At 38.8% G+C, this 23,309-nt stretch overlaps 4 protein-coding genes across 10 annotated transcripts; 2 read left to right on the top strand and 2 right to left on the bottom strand.

Moving 5' to 3' along the window:
• Positions 1–3,649: 3,649 nt before the first annotated feature.
• Positions 3,650–5,629, bottom strand: LOC109863946 (40S ribosomal protein S9). 2 transcript variants are annotated; one of them, XR_002251393.1, is made up of 5 exons: positions 5,522–5,629; positions 5,025–5,264; positions 4,598–4,784; positions 3,990–4,152; positions 3,790–3,881 (listed from the first exon to the last, which is right to left on the bottom strand). XR_002251393.1 is itself a non-coding variant. In XM_020444659.1 (4 exons), exons 2-4 carry the CDS (start codon positions 5,245–5,247, stop codon positions 3,710–3,712), a joined length of 582 nt encoding a protein of 193 aa, XP_020300248.1. In that variant the 5' UTR covers positions 5,248–5,264; positions 5,522–5,629; the 3' UTR covers positions 3,650–3,709. The 2 variants fall into 2 exon arrangements, 1 of the variants encoding a protein (XP_020300248.1); XM_020444659.1 differs by lacking the exon at positions 3,990–4,152 and having other exon boundaries at positions 3,650–3,881.
• A 187-nt stretch (positions 5,630–5,816) lies between these two features.
• Positions 5,817–12,660, top strand: LOC109863945 (solute carrier family 25 member 38-like). 4 transcript variants are annotated; one of them, XM_020444656.1, is made up of 8 exons: positions 5,817–6,378; positions 6,946–7,265; positions 8,735–8,853; positions 9,099–9,180; positions 9,270–9,449; positions 9,596–9,767; positions 9,872–10,128; positions 10,347–12,660. In XM_020444656.1, exons 2-8 carry the CDS (start codon positions 7,212–7,214, stop codon positions 10,371–10,373), a joined length of 891 nt encoding a protein of 296 aa, XP_020300245.1. In that variant the 5' UTR covers positions 5,817–6,378; positions 6,946–7,211; the 3' UTR covers positions 10,374–12,660. The 4 variants fall into 4 exon arrangements, with proteins under 4 accessions (XP_020300245.1, XP_020300246.1, XP_020300247.1 ...); XM_020444657.1 differs by having other exon boundaries at positions 5,817–7,265; XM_020444658.1 differs by lacking the exons at positions 5,817–6,378; positions 6,946–7,265 and adding an exon at positions 7,272–7,516.
• On the bottom strand, positions 12,179–15,977 carry LOC109863944 (luc7-like protein 3). Its single transcript, XM_020444654.1, has 7 exons — positions 15,637–15,977; positions 15,072–15,320; positions 14,772–14,978; positions 14,528–14,689; positions 14,256–14,425; positions 14,074–14,159; positions 12,179–13,994 (listed from the first exon to the last, which is right to left on the bottom strand). The coding sequence occupies exons 1-7, from the start codon at positions 15,739–15,741 to the stop codon at positions 13,921–13,923; spliced, it is 1,053 nt and encodes a 350-aa protein (XP_020300243.1). The 5' UTR covers positions 15,742–15,977; the 3' UTR covers positions 12,179–13,920.
• A 294-nt stretch (positions 15,978–16,271) lies between these two features.
• Positions 16,272–23,288, top strand: LOC109863891 (brefeldin A-inhibited guanine nucleotide-exchange protein 2). Of its 3 annotated transcripts, none has more exons than XM_020444551.1 (13): positions 16,272–16,527; positions 16,627–16,947; positions 17,035–18,380; positions 18,502–18,942; positions 19,033–19,310; positions 19,400–19,774; positions 19,871–20,372; positions 20,445–20,740; positions 20,827–20,999; positions 21,110–21,330; positions 21,406–21,609; positions 21,700–22,280; positions 22,352–23,288. In XM_020444551.1, the coding sequence occupies exons 2-13, from the start codon at positions 16,821–16,823 to the stop codon at positions 22,896–22,898; spliced, it is 5,091 nt and encodes a 1,696-aa protein (XP_020300140.1). In that variant the 5' UTR covers positions 16,272–16,527; positions 16,627–16,820; the 3' UTR covers positions 22,899–23,288. The 3 variants fall into 3 exon arrangements, with proteins under 3 accessions (XP_020300140.1, XP_020300138.1, XP_020300139.1); XM_020444549.1 differs by having other exon boundaries at positions 16,654–16,947; XM_020444550.1 differs by having other exon boundaries at positions 16,659–16,947.
• The last annotated feature ends 21 nt before the right edge of the window (positions 23,289–23,309 follow it).

Here is a 23,309-nt window from a genome sequence, read left to right on the forward strand (position 1 = left end):
CTCGACGCACGCGAGAAAACTGAACGGAGCGAAAGCTGCCGAGGTGACGTTCGGCGCAGCTCGGACGCGACCGGCTGGTGCGCGCAACTTCACGCTGTACATACTACATACAATAACATCCTGTCGTCGCTTGTTAAATACCAATGTTGTCATATAAAAATGTTATCATTGTTTGCGTTATTTTGCCGGTAGAACTTTGATATCTGTGCGTGAAAATAACTAAAGTTTTAAAAGGCCAAATATGGGCGTGTGTGGGCATCCGTAATGAAATTTTCGTCGCGAAATGAAATATCGTTTAATTAATATTATTTTAATGCGCCTCGGAAAATGATATTCGCGTTTGTGACGACAAAAATTCTGAGTTTGTCGAATTTCGATTCGCGCGTTTACTTGTATGAATAACAATTATTTTTTGTTTCTTCACAAAAATCCAAGAGATCTGAAAATATTTTCTCACACATATTTCGAAAGTCTTATTATACAATTTACAATCGGCATTAACAACGAATTACCTCATAAAGTTTTAATCGAAAACGGAGAACCGTTTAATTGAACTTTTCCTCTGCAGCGTCCGAGAGAAAAAAAAATGAGGAAGGGGGAAGAGAAAGAATTCAATTAAAAAGTACGGTGTGCCTATGCTAATGTAAAGTTAATGCCTTTGTGGTTTTATCGCACATTTTGCGATAAATGTGGCTTCACTTTACTTTTTATTATATAGAAAAGTTTAACTTATGTACATATACTTTTTATAAATTTTTTATATAAAGAATTATATATAAAGAATATTTTCTATTTTAATTATATACATATATATATATAGAAATCATCGGTATAACACGATGTGCCAGACAGAATATATGAGGATGAAAATACTCGATATATCAAAAGCGCGGCAGATTTCGCCACTTCAATCACATCTGCCGCTGACGACTTGAGAGTGTCTCCGGCGAGAAAACCCGCCGGGAGAGCGCATCTTCAATGTAGTCCGAGTTTATGGGGTCAACGACGAAAGGAGGACTTACCATGGAATGTGGTAAAGGCCGGAATGAAGGTCGGTCTGCTCTAACCAGAGAGGAGACTTTGCCCGATCGGTCGATCGGTCTCTCGTTTGGTCGTGTTTCCGATAATGGACCCGAAAATACGCAGATCGAGAATTCCCTGCGCCAATTTCCCAGTGTTCGCTTAACGACGCTAATTAATTTTACAGGCCGCGCGTTGCGACTAATCGAAGCCGTTCGCCAAATTCTCCCATAAACAATCCGGTCAAATGTATATCCGTATATATATATATATATACGATATAGCGTGGGCTACGTGCGCGCGCGTAGTATTTCATTATTTTTGCGATCACACTTCAGCTATATTAATTAATAAAACAATGTGTGCGGATTAATTAATCGACAAAAATTAATATAACATTTACATAATATTTTTCCCTCTCTCCGCGGTGTTATTTCCAGCGAATTTCGAGAATTTTTCGACGCTCGCGCGATCGGTGAGAATTCTTTTCAAAATTTAATCTAACGAAAAACTGAATTTAATCGCGAATCGCACGAATATACGAAGGGAGAAGGAAAAAAAAAAAAAAAAACGCGTTGGCATTTATCCGCCTCGTCATAGCAATCATCGTTCAATTTCCGGGGTTTTGTTCCCTTGCCGTTGGCGGTTTTCGAATTTTTTTTTTTTTTTTTTAAGCACCGATGAAAAATAGCTATCGAGGTGGCATGCAACTTGAATTATATCGAAACACGTTTGGACGCCTCAAAGGCGCAATTGTTTAACGAGTTGCTGTCTACGGAACTCGAAATATCTTGATTTCTCTTTTGCGCTGTGTGCTTCTACCAGATACTTTTTTTTTTTTTACTTTGAAGAAATCGCCAACGTTCTTTGTTCTTCGTCATGTCAAACAATCCATTATACCTCCAGTGAATCAAACTGTACTCTGTTAAATATGAATGAAGTGAGTGTATATATATATATACATTTCTCAAGCGAGAATTGAGAACCATTTCCCTCTAGACCAGTCACTTGCCATGGCAAGTGCAAAACGCGGAAATTTCCACGTTGTGTTTACGGAAATACAGACACGTTCTCCGTCGAGTCGTAATTCAGGATTCCCTCCTTGCATTATTTATGCCCGCATGCAAATACATAGCGAGTCGCCCGTGTGTGTGTGTGTTTGCTCGCGCTCGCGCTCTCTCACGTTATGAATGACCCGCGCGCGATACGTGCTAAGTACCGTTGAGCGCGGAAAATAATCCGCTTCCGCGGAAATCGCATTTACACGGAATTAATTATCAAGCGGAGAATGCCCGCGAAGAGGGAGAGAGAGAGAGAGAGGGAGAGGGAGAGAGGAGAGAGAAAGAGAAAGAGTATTTTAATTACTCGCTATTCGGATCACCAACTTTGACGAGAAACACGTCGTGAAACGTTCCGAATCCTCTTTTGACCCTTCCCAAATTTCAGTCTGAATTCCTCTCTTGCGCATGTACATATACATACACACACATATATGTATTGCATATATGTATATATATGAACTATTAATATATATATAAATAATTTATCTTTTTGCGTAACTACACTCTTTCTTATATAACAACACCCGTCGTCATTATGAAGTACTTATAAGTTAAAATTCATGATTTTTTTTTTATTTATACGATTACTATACACGAATGTTATATAAAAGCGATACTTTGATATTATCAAGTATTGTATATCACGCGCGTAGACGTGTTTCCATATAGAAAAATTCCTCGAGGAAACTTTTTTAGAAAAACTCCCTCGCGTTGCCTTCGCAACGCCAAAGCGTCGCGACGCGTGACCGTAGATGCATCTCCAAAAAGTAAATAAGCCGTGAAATATTGCACGCTCGTGGCGAAACGGAAGGGCGAGGGTGGTTCTATTATCCATCACGAGGACTGTCAGCTCCACATGGGGATAAAGTCGACGGGGTATCTCGCTAAGACGTTAGCCTCCCTCCCGACACGTCGAAAGGCACTGCGACGACGTTCGATTACAACCCCCCTCGCTGCCGAAGTAAAATGGATCCGACGCGATCGCGTACATAATCCTCTTTTTATTGAAATTTTCGAAAGGAATAGACGCGGATATTTCGAGGATCGATAACATGTGTTCGAAAATAATCGTTTTCACTTAAAACCGTGATTTTTTTGACAAATTTAATGATCCGTTTTGTATATTTTTTATTTAAACTGGAATTTGTTTTAAACTCATATCCGTTGAAAATTATTTTTAGCGGTTCAGAAAGATGGCACATCGAAAATATCGAGACTCCTTTTTGACTTTACAGAATTTTTACGACGCATCTTGAGCCAATAAGTTTTTTACGTTATTTTTTTACGAGTCCTTGGAGCGTACTTCATGTGGTTCGACATCCCCAAAGAAAAGTTATACGCGAAAAGATATTTAGATAGTTCACGCAAGTGGTATTTTTAATAACCAAATTATTTCACATTTTTTCATACACGCTACATATACTAATTCTAAAGAAAGAATGAAAAATTAGTTTTAAACAATTCCTTATCATATACATACTGCGTGTCTGCAATTCTTGTTGGGAAAAGGATGATGAAGCGGTTTTGTGGAAGAAAGCAATATTCTGGAATACGACAGAGAGAGACAATTTATGATGATACACGTCGCGTATTTATTGAGATGACAAAATCGCGACCATAACAACTGATTAATCTTCTTCCTCTTCTGGCGCAGCGCCGCCACTTCCCTTCCTCAAATTCTTCCTCTTGACACGGCCAGGCCTGCCGCCACCGAAGGGCGACTTGAGCGAGAAGTCGATGTGTTTCTGCGAATCCAGTCGCACGATGAACGACGGAATGTTCACGACTTGCTTGCGCACTCTGCAACGAAAAATCGCAATTGATCATTCAGTTTCCTCGCAAGAGCACTGAAGCCATCGTTTTTTTTTTTTTTTTTTTTTTTTTATTGAAAAGACAAAAACTCAGTACCAAAGTTCCTTTCTTTCTCTTTGAAGAGTTAATTCAGGCGTTAAGGCCGATTAACGGCACTTAAGTGGCCTGCGCGAATAAAATTTCATTAGCAATTGAGTATTTCGGATTTTACGAATGCGGTCAACCAGGATTACTCAATCAGGTGTCGTTGTCCTGGTGCCTGAGCAGTAAAATTCGTGTATCATTTTATCTTGTAATATGTAAATGTTAATCAATACTCTGATTAAAAACTTTTTATCACAGCTCTTCGTGTTTCTGAATATAAAATATTCACGTAAAAAATATTGAATTTCTTGTTAAAATTATACGAATCTTCCTAGATCACTTTTCTTTATCACTTACAGTAATATAACGATGTAAAAGAGAATTAAGATTGTCCATAAGAATATGTAAGCCTGGAAGTGAACCGAAAAAAAAGTAACTGACTTTTACTCGGCATATAAAACCCTGCTTTTGATCTTGCCTTAAAGATTAGAAACGTACTGAAAGTATAATTCAGTCATTTCTTGCCCAATTTTAAGGCACGTAAACAAAACAAAATGCCTGACTTTCTTTTAAATTTACTATTTCAACAAAAACAGTATATTACAAATTTAATCTTTTACCGAATGTGTCTTTGACGAATAAGCACACGTGCATGATGAATGGACTTGGCCAGTCCTAATTTGAACACCTGAGTCTGCAGACGTCGCTCCAAGAAGTCTTCGATCTTCAGACCTAATACGTAATCGAGCTTCATGTGAGCCTCATTCAATACACCGATTCTTACCAGACGACGCAACAAAGCGTTTCCTGTAAGATTGAAAAAAAAATATATTACAGAAATTGTTTTAAAAATCTGAAATCTCGCGAATTTTAAAGAAATATGTCTCAGTTTACAAATTACATATATATATCCACAAAAATATTCAGAAGAGGTGTCAGAAACAGAAGTAGAAATCATCATGTGCATATTATCATCTTACATAATACTAGTGTTGAAACACGTATGTGATGCAACTCTTGATCGTGCGCACACGTGAGCTAACTAACCTTCAAAAAGCCGTTTTGGGTCTTTCTCTTCCAACGTGAGCAACTCACGAGCGGCTTTGCGAATCTTGGCCAGAGTGTACTTCACTCGCCATACCTCACGCTTGTTTCGAAGACCGTATTCACCGATTATTCGAAGTTCTTGATCAAGACGAGCTTTCTCATAGGGTCTTCTGGGAGTGACGTAGGTCTTGGAGAAGACCGACGGAATTCTTCCGTTTACCATGCTGCGAGATCCGTTATCTGAATAAAATTATTTCAAATAAAAAATACAAATAAATCCTCGGATTTATCGAGCTTTCGCAAATATCGAAGGCACCGTGTGCACCACGTGTCCGCCATTTGGTAATACGCGAGGAGCAAACGCGTGATAAAAATTTGCCGAAATAAACTTGCGGTTCGCAATATCTATTTGTTCAGAAACTTCAGAATAACGAGCACGCTAGATTAAGTTGTTTTAGATGCGGATTACGGTTATTAGTGCGGATTTTCGTACTTACTCTCTGCAGTAAGGAAACTAACGTCCTTTCCCTGAGACGAACCCAAGTAAAATGGCCGAAGACCTCGGTCGCTCGTTGCGCGTGCGTCGAATGCAGCTAAAGGTGGATTTACAATACGACGTACGAAGACTGAAATTAGGCTACAATTTTCATTGCCGCGATTTTTTTACGACGAGATTTGATTGGCCGTCAGATAGAAAATTCTACGGAAAAAAAGCAACGATCGTGGAAGTTGAGAAGCGATGAAAATGATGATATTGTGTTTACATATAGATTATAACCTAACCTAACCTCCTCATAAAAGTGCATACATGCATACATCACGTTACATTTTGCACTTGCTCATATAAAGCTGTAATCACTTGTAATCACTGATATAAAAGATATGACGCAACAATGTGGTGTGATTTAGTTTTATATGTTACCTTTGAGTTGTTATAAAAAGAAGCTTTGCAAGTAATATCGGTGTCACATTTCCTGCTTTGATATATAAGAGAAAGTTAGAAAAAATTTTAAAAGATGTGTGCAGAAAATGTAATTACGACAGATTGTCATTTACGCACATTATGTACTAACAAGAACGATTGCGAAAGTGTCTCAGGCTGGATTAACATTCATAAGATCTGTCTAATTCCGATAAATAATTCAAATAAACAAATATGTCGTCAGTCGTATTTCGCAAAATATCACGATCATTGTCCGATAACCGTATCAGTTGTGATTTCCGACATCTTATGACCTTTATCGTCATTGTGCAACTTGCGCGTGTTTCGTTTATTTTAATTGTTCAACAAAGTGACGTAAAACAGCGCAACAGACTCGATACACGCATGTAATAGGTATTCCACGCTGTCTAGGTGCGTGAAAAAATTATTTTTAACATAACTTGGTAGTATAATTAATATCTTAGTTGCAGCTACTCTATCAAAAAATAGAACTTGATAATAACTTTATTTTAATTCACAAATAATGAAATATATTAGTTTCAATTCTTATAGTATTTCAGTTTTTGAATGTGTTTCATACATACTCACTTTTTTTTTTTTTTAGTACAGAAATAAGCAACTAAAATAAGAGCAATTTCCGCTTAACCTAGATTAGAATGATAAGTCATTAATGAAAATCAAACATGCTTGTAATTTTTAAGTTGAAACTTTTTGAAATAAAACTTACGTAAAAATTTAAATTTGCTATATGTTAATTAAATAGACCAGTACACATATTTGTATACAGATTAGTGTGATACTTTTAACGATAGTGTTATGTTTGCTCAAAGTTTAAAATGTTAAAATCATTTTTTGAGTTTGATGACAACAGTTATCTCATGTTCATTTTACTTCGATATTTTAGAACAATATTCTTTTTTCACAGAAAAAATTCTTTGTTCTCTCAGAATTTTACAAAATTACTTTTATATTTCACAGACACAGGTGAACAATAAAGGGACATAAGTGATAAACAATATCCTATTATTTTACCCTAATTAATGGAATTTCAAGAAAGTAGAGTGACTCAGACTATCACTATCACTGTCTACTCGTAAACACGATAATATTATCAAACGAATTGACCTCTCAAGTGACCCGTACTGGCCTAAAGTACATCACGTTTTCGCATGAAGTCACGTTTAAATCACGTTTTTGTGACCGATAGACTTGAAAAAACTTTTCTTGTTTGAGCATGCCCCGATATGCAGGGTCACTACATTGACCTCAAGAGTGGAGAAACGAAGATAAATGGAGACGTAAGTACAGCCGGTGCGAGTTTTCAATTTCAGTATCGCGCCAGCATTACAAGCAGAAATCTACACAAAGTGGAATTTTTCCGCTCCTGATAAAAACCGTGTCGATGATTGATAGTGAAATAGTAAGAGTAAATAAAGAGTAAATAAACAATATTGGGACAATTTAGAATTTTTGAATATAAATTTTAAATCAAAGTCAAAATTTAGCAGTAAATTTCAATCTTTGGAACGTCATGGAAGCTTTAGGAACTGTAAGTATTTTAAATTAGCAACTTTTCTCTTGTTTATACGAAAAAAAAAAACTAGAACATCGCATAAAGAGAAAGACCAAAAATAGCCCATTTTTTATTTTGCGATTTTGGAACTGAATTGTGTGTCAAATGATATCTTGTGAGACATTAATCACAAAAAACTTGCAAATTGAGGTTATTGCTAGTTTAGGAGATTATGAACGATCAAAGTAATGAATTTTGATTACTTTGATCGTCCATATTTCTTAAACTAGTAATAACCTCGATTAAAAAATTTTTTGTGATTGATGTCTTATCATGAGATATCATTTGGCACACAATTAAGTTTCAAAATCGCGGGACCAAAAATGGGCTAAAACATCGCCGAGTTTGGTTTCTTTTATTATCTATTAAATAAGAAATCATTGAAATATTAATAAGTGCAATATTTCTATATGTATCTTCATACGTATGAAGCGTGAAAAAGATAAAACTTATTATTATCAGTCAGAAAATATATCACACTTTAAAGAATAAATTTTCATAAATATTTAAGAATTTTAAAAAATAGTAAACAAAATATTAAAAATCTTGAATTTCTTTATACTTGAGTCTTATGAGATCACCCTATATGATACTTCGTATCGTGTAATATTTGACATCACAAGCCTCCCGCGAAGAAAGAATTGACAAACAAAAGAAATGAGGCAACTGATAAACCATTCGACGACTATTAATGAAGTTTCGACGTAAGCTTAGAAGAATTTGCGTCAGTCCCCTGTTTGTTTCCGTTTATCTACAAAAGAAAAGAAAATAGCTCCCCTGTGGCGTAAAAAAAAAAAAAGAAAAAAAACCAAATGTAAAAATAACGCGACAATCATGTTGTTAAGGAAATTCGTGCGATCAATGTGTATTGGTTCTACGCAAAACATAAATCTGTTTGATGCCGATAACCCCGGGGTCACTCGTTACAACGATTGAGAGTAACATCATGCGCTCGGCCGACATCGCTCGTCGCACGTGAGCAAACTCGCGCGATGAGATACACGCGCTCAATAATCATTATCGCTTGCAGACGTTATAATTTTAGGGTCCAGAATACAATGGACCGTGCATACGCGGTTATTTAGATAAATCTTGGATGTTCTAAAATTACACGAATCATCAATGATACCTTGTAGGACAAATTTGACGAATTCGCACGAGCACGTGTTTCTCACAGTTTTCCTATATTCGCAGTACCCGATCCTGAAATCTTTTCTGGCCGGTTCGTTCTCTGGAACATTCTCCACGATTCTCTTTCAACCTTTGGATCTAGTGAAGACCAGACTTCAGAGCAGAGTTAACGCCCCGATCGGGTAGGATTATCAGACATTGTTGCAATAAGATCTGCAATTACATTTAAAATTTAGTAGCTTTTATTGTATTTTTCTAAATTAGTTTTTACTTTTAGTTTGTGAATAATTTTGTAAATTAATGTAACTTTATAAAAGTCAAAATTTTATTCTCCCAATTTTCACTTCATCTTTGACATTAAATTTTCATTCTTTTGAATATTTTTAATTCTTCAACATAATTACCGATTAATTTTCCGGCTGAGCAGATCGAAGAATGGAATGCTGAGCACGTTTGCGCACATCGTTCAGAAGGAGAATGTTTTCGGACTCTGGAGAGGCATGACGCCGGTAAGACTGACCACTGTGCTTTAGAAGATGGCAAACATTTATCGAACATCGATTCAAATGACGATAATAACAAAAATATTAATTTGCAGTCGATAACGAGAGTGATTCCCGGTGTTGGTTTATACTTTTCATCGCTTCATTGGCTGAAACATACTTTCGCTTTGGAAGAACCTTTGACGGCTCTACAAGCGATTTCCTTAGGTATTACCGCGCGATCGATGTCCGGTGCTCTGCTGATTCCCATTACTGTCGTGAAGACACGATTCGAGGTATGATCAGTAAGAGATGATGACACGAATATGAAGATGACATGTGAGAGAAAGAGACGGGAATCAAAAAATATATAACAGATAAATACTGAAAAAAGATGATGGTGAAAAAGAGATATTATGAGCACGATCTTGTATTGTTACAGAGTGGCGTTTACAGATACAACAGCATTAGCGAAGCTCTTGTGTTAATCTACAAGCAAGAGGGGTTGAGGGGTTTATCTAGCGGTCTGGTACCTACTCTTTTGAGAGACGCGCCGTACAGCGGCTTGTATCTCATGTTTTACACTCAACTGAAGAACATAGCTGCCAATACAGGTATTACTTAAAACATACAAACATACAAATATGTGTTTTGAATGACTATTATTAATTATAAATAAATAAATGCATCACGTTGATCGAACACATTTCGTTGGCAGGAGCGACGAACGATTCGCCGGTATCGATTAACTTCGGTTGCGGAATTCTCGCCGGCGTTTTAGCTTCCATAGTCACTCAACCACCAGATGTTATCAAGACAAAAATGCAGCTCTATCCTAACGAATTCACGGATATTTACAACGTGACGTTCTTTGTTTACAAAAAATACGGCATTTTAGGATATTTCAAGGGTATTGTTCCGAGGATGCTGAGGAGGACTCTGATGACTACCATGGCTTGGACTGTGTATGAACAGGTAAGTTGATACGATCATAAATAATCGAGAATTAGTAGTTAAATGAAGAAACGATAAACACACAGAAAAATAAAATTTCTCGCAGAAACTACTTGTGTACCAGCTTAGAATTTTGCAGAATATATATAATTTATTTCACGAAATGTATATATATATATATTTTACACAAAACAAAATTCAATATGACCATAATAATTAGTGTAATATATCCCTTTCAGGTAACAAGGCAAATTGGCCTGAAGTGAAGAGATGCTACTATGTATAAAATTATTTTCTATGCGAAAATTTCCCGTGTACAGTATTATGGCACAAGTGCCTTATATGTATGTATTATAACCTCGCACATATTTATTTTATATTAAATTATATATTTTTTGAAAAATATGACACACTATATACGTGTATGTGTTTACTCTGTATAAGAGATATCTAATATCCTTAATAATTCTTCCGTTTGCACATCCTCTTTTACATTTAAAAATCTCGCGTTCTCTTCGGCGCGTTTTACCTTAACAACATATAATATGTCATATAAATAAAATTGACTTGTATGAAATTTTCGTTCTGGAATTTGAAAATTAAAAAAAGCCAATTTATTCGATTTCGTATCGATTTCAAATTTTTTGTGCATTAAAAACATTAAATTTATCGTGTAAACACACATCGCATCAATCAAACTAGAAAAAGAACAAATAGAAAAAGATATTTGCGTGTCACCGTTGTTTATTAATTTCAAGTAACAATCTTAAGTATGATATAATATAATAGACAATTTACCTTGCTGATATTGCTGTTAATTCCCAGCGAACTCTATATTACACTGGAATGCTTACTCTAATGACAAGTGTGAGAAAAAAAAAAGCTAAAATAAATTTACTGGAGAGAGAGAAGAAGATACTCCACTACCATGAGAGACATCAATTTTTTTTTCTCTCAATTGCAACCGGATTTTAAAAAAAACCATTAGGGTGACCATTCCAGTATAATATAACAGAGTTTGCTGTGAGATATAGGCAATTTACCTTGCTCAATTGCTTTGTTAAATCTATGGATGGCCTAAAATAACAATTGTTCGAATATAATTTATACGTTTCTTGGTGTCTATTCCTGTTCTCGATCTCCCGCAATGAAAATTTTTTCTTGTCTATTGTCTCTCTCTCTCTCCGTCTCTGTCTCTCTCTTTTTCTTTCTATCTTTCTTATCACGGTTAAGATTATACAAAATCTTTACCTTAGTAATATGTTAAACGTCGACTTGTACACTTTCCCCACGCAATTTTCGTCTCTTCTCTTCTATCTTCTCTTCTTTCTGAAAATAGACAATCATAAGTTTAGTAAAAATTGTTAATCGGCAGTCGCAACTTAATGTACTAATCAAACATTGTTCAATCGTAGTTTTTATTTACAAAAAGTCCTATTCCTCTGTGAAGTGTGTGTTTGTTTAATAAGCGCACTTTTTTTTTTTTTTTTCATTAGAGGTTATATATATAAATTAAATCCTCACATCAAAACTATCGAAAAAGCAAGTGATGCACAAATCATCGGGCTAATTTTTTTATCGTCAACTGGGAGAACAACTTGCGTCACATTTGTAAAATAATATTTAAATAATTATTACAAATGTTAAGGCTCTTTATAAAAAATTTATGACTTTTACATATCATAAGTAGCACACACAAATTACCTACATATGACTGTTCTAACATTTGTTTTTCTTACTGACACAATGGCACTTTCGCATAAAATATAATATAATAAAAACAATGAGAGGCATACTAATATCAGTCCCTCTTGTCCCTCTTGAAAATGCAACGTCCTTGTTTTTTTTTCTCTGTTATTCGATTTCTTCGAATGAGTGTACACAAAAAAACACGATCACACTAGCGATTTTTTTTTCAGAATCCTCATGTTTTTTTTTAATAAAAATCTTCGTATATGTCACGAGATTCTTCGTGGCTGAGCCAAGGATCCAGGAAAGAAAATGAAAGCGCAAAGGGAAAGTTCTCCTGGCAAAAGGACATGTGTTGATATTATCATTCCGGTATAAATACCTCGTCATTTGCGTGGCAGAAGCTAGAGGTTCGTATAGTCACAGTCACACGTTTGCAGGGCGCATTCGTAGTTTGCGCACTCGTGCATTTGCAGTCGTGGACGAAGCTCTATGAAGCGGGCACTGAGAGTTGTGTCCCTTCCACACTATATCGTTAAAATCTCTTTCTCTCTCTCTTTCTCTCTTATCGTACACGCGAACGAGATTATCCGCTCTTTTTAACGGACCTACGAAGACAGTCCTTTTTGTCCGAGAAACAGAGAGAAGTAAGTCCAAAATCACAAGCTTTGTCGTAAGTTCCAAGTTCGTTTTTTTTTTACGTGTACTAAAACAAAATAAATTCCCGCGCGTGAAATAAATTCCAAATTTTCACATTAATTAAAAAAAATAAACATTGTAAAACTACATTACAATCAAAAGAAACGTCGTATTGTTATGGAAACAAATTATTTTATTTAAAACAGAGAACATGGGAAAGATGTGTGTGTTATATTTAATAAGTTTGAACTCTTAATATAAATTTTTTATGTGCGTGTAACTGTGTGTGTACGTGTGCGAATTTATTCACATTTTTGCGTAATTCAATCTTGAAAGCGCGCATCACCGCAATTCCGGATCTTCGCGGGGCTTCTCCTGGAAAAAATCAGTTCTTGGACTTACAACCTTCTGTTGCTCGGATTGCGGAATTACAACCGATGAAAGCAAGCACAGGTATACCTTCTCCCAGCTTGCTTCGCAGCAAACAAATTAGAAATTAGTTTGGAATGATATTTGAAACCAAATTCAATCTTACGCACGACGCGAATAAAAATTTTCGAGTTTTTTAAAATTAATTTTTAAGGCATTTTGGGGATGTATTAAAGAATTATAACGACATAAGTAAACTATAAATAAGTAGCGAAAATATCAACTTTATTTTCTCAAGTTCTCAAAAAAAATTTTTTTTTTACAAATATAAAATGTGATATCTTTGAAAAGTTATCAAAAAACCTTTTACCCTACTTTATTTCAAGAACTTGGGAAAATTCGAAAAATCAAGTTTGGATTTATTAAAAATTCTAAGAACTATATTTTGTGTGTTCTTTTTCATTCATTGCAACAATGGTCTAACAAATGTTTAAATAAAATCGGCCTGAAAAAAAAAGAAACCCAAAGTATAGTTTATTATATTTTTAGGACCAATTTCACATCGAGCAAGTTAGACTGCTGTTGCATTGACAAAAAAACATGTACACATTAGACTGTCGATTTCACTATTGCTCACTGCACATCTGGTTGCGCCTGGTTACCAGTCACGAGGTTTCATCTTAGAAACAATGTTTATTAGGTTGGTGCAAACAATAATTTCGATTCTTTTTTACTTATTAAAAATAATTAATAATTTAATATTTAATTAAACAAAAAATATATTCTATTGAAAATATTGCACACAAGAGATCGATTCCTGTTATCTCTCTATGTCCCAAGGAAGCGCTGTGCGTGACTATTCTAACAGGAAATCAGACAGAGAGAGGCGGAGAGAGACAGAGTGTGTTTCAGAGAGAGAGTGAGACGGAACTTGCTGTGTGACTTACGCGGCGCTTCAAACATCACAGATTATATTATCATGTATATGTATTATGTGCATCGGAATGGCAACTCACCTGAATCGAAAGAGTACCTGTACAGTAATTGAGACGAATATGGTTATATTGTTTAGTGCATACCTGGCTTACTTCTCACTCACTAACCAATCAAGAGAAGTTATTTGTGACTTCGACTTCGTGAGCGGTGCCGGCGACGGTTATGATGGCTAGAACTCCGATGATCGCGATTACCTGAAATAATATCGTTATCTCATTTTTTTCACTTCGCTACCTTCAAACAATCAACTTGATGAAAAGTATTATCACTCACCCTTATCTCGACTATGACGCCGATGGTTATCATCGTCACGATAATGTCTATCTCGCGATCGACTTCTGCTTCTATGTGCGAAATTTCTGTCACAACAATTGATTTTCAGTTATTAAATCCTCTTTATCTTACTTGTCCAAATTCAAAAAAATTCAAGAAATATTGCCACAATTTTCACCTACCTGTACGTGTTTGAGTCGTAACGACTTTTATCGTCATCCATTCTTCTGCGACGTTTATCACGATCTCCGTCTCTTCGTCGTCTATCGAGCTCTTCGTTCGCTCGCGCCCTTTGCTTCCGTTCTTCTTCTCTTCTTTGCTCTTTCTCGTCACGCGCTTTTTCACGTTTGCTCTGAAACACGGATTTCGATTTTAAAAATTGATCTTTGATTTGAAAAATATAATTCATTTAAAACTATAAAAAATGTATGACAAAAACAAAACTAATCCTAACCATCATTTCTTGAAGGGCACTCTTCAACCTCGCGTAGCCTACGTGTTGTTTTCCCATAAGATGATCGTCAATTCGTTGCTGTGCATCGCCAACGATAAGGAATGCACCGCACACGTCACATACTTCCATTTGCTTTTCCTGTGCCGCTGCTAATTCAGCAGTCTGCAAACACGAAGCGTGCAAATATATATAAAATAAAAATAAACATATATATAAATTAAATTAAAATTCTTTGTAATTTTACCTGATTATAATGGCTGTTGTCATTGGATTTCCTTAAAGTCTCTCTCTCTTCTTTCAACTGATCACAAAGTCGCATTAAACCTTGTGCTTGTTCCACATTGCCTTGTATGCCACTTTGTTCTGCTTCTTCCACTAATTTATTAATTTTTTCAGTCAAAAGAGCGATCTGCTCTTCATTTCGTTGCGTTTGCGCAGGTGTTAATGTGGGCTATGCAAAAAGCGTCAAAAGCGGTGTTTCAAATTTTGTATTCCCAATATAAAAATTGTGTCTGTACAAATCTAATCTCCCAATAAAACTTACTGCTTCCGTTCTTCCAATTAGGGCTAATCGCTGTTTTCCCTTTACAATTTTTCGTTCTACCTCATTCAACATACTTTGACAATACCTGATAAATTCATCCTCATATTGTTGCTTGCGATATGAATAGGGTGCTTTCTCAAACAGATCTTTAGCTTCATCATCATGAACTTTGGGACACGCACCTAAATCAGCTCTTGTATTAACAAATAAGTCGTGGGGACAGAACTTAACCAGATAGAGTTTGCAAAACTGAAACAAGAACAAAGGTCAATAAATATAACAGTGTCAAATTATAGACTTAGTGCGAGGAGCAATTGAAGTATATATATAGTCTGTAGTGTCATTGAGATAAATACCATAGATAGAATAAAGAATATAAATATCACATCTATTGGTGTTTATTATTTATTTTTTTTCTGACATTTCATTTTTTATTTTATTTTTGCTTTAAATTATTCGAACATTTAAATTTTAACAGTCACGATTGTCAACAAAAATGTAAACAATGAAAATATGAAAAAATGTTTTCGAAAGGTCGACAATCAAAATTCGTTCCCGCTTTTACCTCGGGATCCTCCCAATTTAATTTCTTGGGCTGTTCGTTAGGAAGGATATTCCTATTCCTGCCCATGAGCTCATCGAGCAGTGCGGCAGCCGCGGCAGCGGCCATCTTGTTACTCTGTAACTCACTACGACTATGTCTATCCGCGAAATTTACTCTCAGAACGACACGGAAAGTCTCACGAAACTTACACCCAGGCTTGTCGAACACTATGAATGACGAAGAAACAGAAATCAAGCGTTCAATGAGAACACAGGCTTCCACAAAAGCCAACACTTCTATGACACAACAGATCAAACGCGAACGTGACAATTACAAAGCGAAACTTGCAAGATTCGCCAATAGATAGAGCTTTTATTAAAAAAAAAAAAAAAAAAAAAAAAAACAACAGACTGTACCGCGCAAAGTCACTTTCATTTATGGATCAGGTTGGCCAACTTCTCCCTCATCCTCCTACACAAACAATCGATTGTTTCGTCAACCGATTGGTCGACTCGCTGAACGAACGCAATGCAATTGGTCAATTTCAACGAAACAATCGTTCCGATCGAGCCAATCGACGTTGGCGAGATTGTCGGTCGCCGGTTTGTGCACGCGGTTTGCGACGTCATTTACGTTTCGAGACGATTGCGCGCAGCCATAGAGGTTGTCATCTACTGCTGTCACATTCCGGTGCTTGTGTGTCGGTGCGAGTGTTGCGTGGAACAAATTGGTCATTGAGTCTTGAGTCCCTCAAGAGTGTGCCGTAAAGTGTCAGTTGGTGTCGTTGTAATTTACGTCTGCTCGAAATCTACCTACGGGCGATGCAGTAGCTCGCAAGCACCGTTTTGTCCCGAGAAAACCGCGCTCTCGCGGTTAATTGTATCACCGTCCCGAAGGGATTTGTGGAAAAAGGTAATCTTTTTATTTTATCTTTGATGAGCAATTTTGCGCGCCCGCAAGGTTTTTTTTTTTTTTTTTTTTACTCGGTTTTTACTTTCCTCATTCGCTCAGTTCTCATCAGTTCTCGATTTCGCGCAGAAAAGTTGCCTCGCGCAAAATGTTGAAAAATGCTGGCAAGCGACCAGGTGCAAGTCCAACATAGTTGATATATACGATCATTCGTCGGTTCGCACTGATGTTGACACACTGAGAAGCGAGCAGTGAGCGAGCGACATATATCTCCAACCGCGGTGTGGGGAGTGGTGATGATGCAAAATAATTCCAAAACCAGAGAAATGTTTATCGTCCGAGCTTTGGAAAAGATATTAGCCGATCGGGATGTCAAGCGGTCGCATCTCTCGCAGCTCAGAAAGTCCTGCGAGTCTGCACTTGGTAAGAATTCAGTATTTTAAAGGTGAACGGCGCGTGGTTTGCGTGGTTTTTCATTTGTATTTTTATTTATTTATTTTTGTCTCACAGAGGATCTTCGTAACGAGATCAAAGACGTACCAGCTGTGCAAGGTGAAGAGGTAACCTCTAATGCTCTTCCGCAACCAAAGAGCGACTCAAATGTCATTACGGCAGAGAAGTATTTTCTGCCGTTTGAGTTGGCATGTCAGAGCAAATCGCCGCGGATCGTGGTGACTGCGCTGGATTGTTTGCAGAAATTGATTGCTTACGGACATCTGACCGGCAATGTGCCCGATTCAACAGAACCCAACAAATTACTAATTGTGCGAATTGTCGAAACAATCTGTGGCTGTTTTACTGGTCCGCAGACTGATGAGGGTGTGCAGCTGCAGATCATTAAAGCCTTGTTGACTGTAATGACAAGCCAGCATGTGGAAGTGCACGAAGGCACAGTACTTTTGACAATTCGTACCGTTTACAATGTTTATTTGGCATCACGTAACTTAGTTAACCAGACAACGGCTCGCGCAACCCTCACGCAGATGATTAACGTAATATTTGCACGGATGGAAACTCAGGCTGAGGAAGAGAACATGAGAATCGAGGGAGAGCAGCAGCAGGAGACTGCAGTTGTGACAAACGGCGAGACTGAAACTGACTTAAGCACAGAAAACACTTCTATCAGCAACGACACTGTCGATTCTCAAACGATTGTCAAGGGCATTCTCGACGACGTGATGAATTCCGTGGTCCCACTGGAGGAGGAAGTCAGCTTAGAGAACGGTAACACGGAGGACAATGGCGATGAGGCAGCTGCGGAAAATGATAACATGGTTACCGCCAAGTTTACGCACGTGTTACAAAAAGATGCGTTTCTGGTGTTTCGCGCTCTCTGCAAGCTTTCCATGAAACCACTACCTGACGGCACACCCGATCCAAGATCGCATGAACTTCGCTCTAAAATTCTGTCGTTGCAACTACTTTTAGGAATCTTGCAGAACGCCGGCCCCGTGCTGCGTTCCAATGAAATGTTCGTCATCGCCATTAAACAATATCTGTGTGTCGCGCTGTCGAAGAACGGCGTGTCCTCGGTGCCGGAGGTATTCGAGCTGTCGCTGGCGTTGTTCCTGGCGTTGCTCGCGCGTTTCAAAATGCATCTCAAGATGCAGATTGAAGTGTTCTTCAAAGAAATTTTTATGAACATCCTCGAGACTTCCAGCAGCTCTTTTGAGCACAAGTGGATGGTCATACACGCGCTTACAAGAATTTGCGCGGACGCCCAGAGCGTTGTCGATATTTATGTTAATTACGATTGCGATCTATCCGCGGCTAATCTCTTCGAAAGGCTCGTCAACGATCTCTCCAAGATTGCTCAAGGTCGTCAGGCTTTGGAACTTGGCGCATCACCGAATCAGGTGCGTTGTAATAAAAGAAACATTTTATAGATTAAAAATTAAAAAAAATTGTTTCTTTAACTTTGTCGAAAGCTAAAAATAGATTTAATTATTTTTTAATATCGATGTCTTATTTATTCAGGAAAAATCGATGCGCATTCGCGGCCTCGAGTGCCTCGTCTCTATCTTGAAATGTATGGTAGAATGGAGCCGAGACTTATACGTGAACCCCAGCGTGCCAGCAGATCAGCAACCGATATCGGACCCGCCTGATCCAGCGCCGGAGACTCCGCTTCCGCGTTACGGCAGCGCTGGCAGTCTCTCGTCGGCCAACTCCAGTCTGACCGGCAACAAGGAGGTGCCGGATTCGCCGGAACAGTACGAGGTGCAGAAGCAACAGAAGGAAGTATGGGAGACCGGCATCGAGATCTTCAGCCGTAAACCCGGAAAGGGCGTGCAATATTTGCAGGAACAAGGATTGCTCGGCACTTCGCCGGAGGATGTGGCCAGATGGCTGCATCTGGACGAGCGACTCGACAAGACGGCCATCGGCGACTTTCTAGGCGATCATAATCACAATCAGGTAATGAAAACGCTGTACAAACGCAATGTTTTTTTGTTTTTAATAAATGATTTGTTATTAATGTAAATTTTGTTTAAATTTCGTGTCCAGGTGATGTACCATTACATTGACCAGATGAATTTCGCCGATCGCGATCTGGTAACTGCGCTGAGATACTTCCTGGAAGGTTTTCGATTGCCCGGCGAAGCGCAGAAAATCGACCGACTAATGGAGAAGTTCGCCAGTCGCTATTGCGAATGCAATCCTAACAATGGCCTTTTCACCAGTGCAGACACAGCCTATGTCCTTGGTTTCTCCATCATAATGCTGACTACTGATTTGCATTCGCCGCAGGTTAAAAACAAGATGACCAAGGAACAATATATTAGGTAGCGGTCTTTATATCACAGATCAATTTTTTTTTTTTTTAACTTATAATATATTAACGTAAAAAATTTCTCCTCGTTTTTGTTTCCAGGCTTAATCGGCGTATCAGCGACAACGAAGATCTCCCCGAGGAATATCTTTCTAGAATTTACGACGAAATTGCTGGCAACGAGATCAAGATGAAGTCAAATCCGAACAATAATCGACTCGCTGGCAAGCAACTGATTTCCAGCGAAAAGAAACGACGATTGTTATGGAATATGGAAATGGAAGTAATCTCTACAGCGGCGAAGAACTTGATGGAATCTGTGAGTCACGTTCAAGCGCCGTTCACCACGGCGAAACATTTGGAACACGTGCGGCCGATGTTCAAGATGGCTTGGACGTCGTTTCTCGCGGCCTTCAGCGTCGGTCTTCAGGATTGCGACGATCCGGAGATCGCGTCGCTCTGTTTAGACGGTATCAGGTGAGAGAAGAGAGATTTTATTTATAAAAAGAATATATATTTAAATTGCTATTTCTTTCATAATTCTTTATATCGCATCGTGTGATATTTTTTCAGATGTGCCATTCGTATCGCTTGTATCTTTCACATGACTCTCGAACGCGACGCCTACGTGCAGGCATTGGCAAGATTCACTCTGCTAACGGCCAATTCTCCTATAACCGAGATGAAAGCGAAAAACATCGATACCATTAAAACCCTCATTACCGTGGCTCATACCGACGGTAATTATCTAGGCAGTTCGTGGTTAGACGTCGTCAAGTGCATCTCACAGCTGGAATTGGCACAATTGATCGGCACCGGAGTACGTCCTCAGCTGCTGGGTCCGCCGTCGAAACCGCATTTCCCACTGCCGCTGGCAAACTTTGGCAATCTCACGCACTCTATTAACTTGCATCAAACCAACAATCTCAACTTGAGCTCTCTGGATCCCAGTGTAAAGGAGTCTATCGGCGAGACTAGCTCGCAGAGCGTCGTTGTTGCTGTCGATCGCATCTTCACCGGCTCCACCAGGCTCGACGGCGACGCCATCGTCGAATTCGTCAAAGCTCTCTGCCAGGTCTTTCTTCTTTAAATCGAATCGACAATTTTTACATGAGAAATCTAATAATTAATATATTTTTGATATCAGGTCTCTCTCGAAGAACTGGCGCATCCCACACAACCCCGCATGTTTTCTCTCACGAAGATAGTCGAGATTTCGTATTATAATATGGGTCGTATAAGACTGCAGTGGTCCAGAATTTGGCAAGTTCTCGGCGATCATTTCGACAGAGTCGGTTGCAGTCCTCGGCAGGATATCGCGTTCTTCGCGGTGGATTCTTTGAGGCAGTTGGCCACGAAGTTCATCGAAAAGGGAGAATTTGCCAATTTTAGGTTCCAGAAAGACTTTCTCAGGCCGTTCGAGCATATTATGAAGAAAAACAGGTAAATTTGTCACTTAGCTCATTTTTCATCTCATGTGTTATATGTGAATATAAATAAAGTGTAATTTGATTTATTGATCTTCACAGGTCACCCGTTATCAGAGATATGGTCGTTCGATGCGTGGCGCAGATCGTTCATTCGCAGGCGCCCAATATTAGATCCGGTTGGAAGAATATCTTCAGCGTGTTCCATCATGCGGCCAGCGATCGTGACGAGTCCGTCGTCGAGCTGGCATTTTGTATGACTGGAAAGATTATCAGTGAGTTATATATATTTTTTGTAACATTGAATGGAAAATATATTGTAACACATATTTGTGATTCGTTTTTAAATTTCATTATTGTCGTTAATTTGAACATATATTCATAGACGAGCTGTATGCGGAGAACTTCAGCATCATGGTGGACTCCTTCCAGGACGCCGTCAAGTGCCTGAGCGAGTTTGCGTGCAACGCGTCTTTTCCGGACACCAGCATGGAGGCAATTCGGTTAATACGGTCCTGCGCGTCTTACATCGATGCGAATCCTAGTCTATTTGCCGAGGGTATGATGGACGAGAGCGGCATGGTTTCCGAGGAAGATCGAGCTTGGGTATCGTAACCTTTTGCTCGTTTTACTTTTTTAATATTATTTTGTCTTTTTTCAAAAATTATCTTTTTCTTTCAGGTGAGAGGATGGTTTCCGCTGCTGTTTGAACTGTCCTGCGTAGTGAGCAGGTGCAAACTGGACGTACGAACGCGCGCGCTGACAGTACTTTTCGATGTTGTTAAGACACATGGCGCGTCTTTCAAACCACATTGGTGGAAGGATCTCTTCCAGGTTCTCTTCAGAATCTTCGATAATATGAAACTGCCTGAGCAGCATACAGAGGTTTGTGTTTTTGTTCTCTAACAATGCGGAACTAAAATGTGTACGCATGATCAATCAGTTAAATAAAAACTAGTTCATAAAATATTGCAGAAAGCCGAATGGATGACAACAACTTGCAATCATGCATTGTACGCTATTGTGGATGTCTTCTCGCAGTTTTACGATATCTTAGGCCCGTTGTTGCTGGAACAGTTGTATTCCCAGCTACTTTGGTGTGTTCAGCAGGATAACGAACAACTGGCCCGATCGGGCACCAATTGTTTAGAAAATTTAGTTATCAGCAACGGCATCAAGTTCGACGAGCAAACTTGGGAAAAGACCTGTCAATGCGTTTTGGATATTTTCGAGAGTACTTTACCCTCCGCGCTGCTCACGTGGAAACCGCAGTCTCCCAACAAAGAGTCCGATCTCGATGTGATCACCGGCGAATCCGACGGTCATCACGTTGGCATACTGAAGAGGAGCAACAGCGTGCAAAGTCTGAGTACCGAGTCTCTGCCGAAAGCGAAACTTTTTTCCGCGTTGCAGATCAAATGCGTGGTTCAACTGGAACTGATACAGACCATCGACAATATTGTTTTCTATCCGGCAACCTCGCGCAAGGAGGATCAAGAGAATCTGGCGCTCGCGCAAGCCGACATGTTGAACGGCAAAACGTCCGAGCTCGTTAAGTGAGTGCTTCCTGTTTCTTTTTTGTATTAACGTAATATGTTTCACTTAATCGCAAATTTATTTTGCTTAGGGCCGGTGCCGATCAGCAAAAAGAAGAGCAAGGCATGTACTGCGCTCTGACAACTAATCATCTCCTGCAGTTGGTGGAGTGTCTGTTGCGATCGCATCGCTTCGCTAAAAGCTTTAATTCAGATCACGAACAACGCAACGTATTGTGGAAGGCGGGCTTTCGCGGCAACGTAAAGCCAAATCTATTGAAACAGGAAACGCAATCGCTCGCCTGTGCTCTACGTATTCTTTTCAAGATGTACAGCGACGAGGCGCATCGGGCGGACTGGCCCAAAGTTGAAACCCGTCTGGTTGAAGTGGCGTGCGAGGCGCTCGAGTACTTCCTTGCGATTGCCAATGAGGCCCATCGCGACGCCTGGACGCCGATATTGCTGTTAGTGCTCACCCGGATTCTCAAGATGAGTGACCACCGTTTCGCGGTTCACGCGTCCACCTGCTATCCGTCTCTGTGCGAGGTTATGTGTTTCGACCTCAAGCCCGAGCTCAGATCGGTACTGCGCAGATTCTTCCTCAGGATCGGTCCGGTTTTCAGAATCACGCAGCAGTAGTGACAAGTCAGCACGTAGGGGTGGGATATTCACGGTCGCTTGAATTGGTTCTGAACGAAATCGATCGAACTTACTTGAGGGAACTGATATATCGTACACCCATCTCTACCCCAACAGTAGAAATGTAATTAAATGTAAAGCGCGATTTAGATACTTCGGCTCGTGTTTAGGCTGTTTATACACGATCCAACGATTCACTTAAAAGTTTTCCCCTCGGATATCGGATTACTTTCTGAGTCTATAAATTATGCATATTGCGATTATTTTTACGTCCCACAGTTCAAGTTGATCGCACTACGATTTGCTCTCGTTTGATTCAAATAACAATTATACGCTTACAACGTGACTTGGAATTTTATTTGTTTAATTTGTAGACTGTAAATAGTATATTACACACATTTTTTGCAATAA

The sequence above is a fragment of the Pseudomyrmex gracilis genome, unplaced genomic scaffold, assembly GCF_002006095.1.
Source record: "Pseudomyrmex gracilis isolate BER0280 unplaced genomic scaffold, ASM200609v1 scaffold_14, whole genome shotgun sequence".
Lineage (NCBI taxonomy): Eukaryota > Metazoa > Arthropoda > Insecta > Hymenoptera > Formicidae > Pseudomyrmex > Pseudomyrmex gracilis.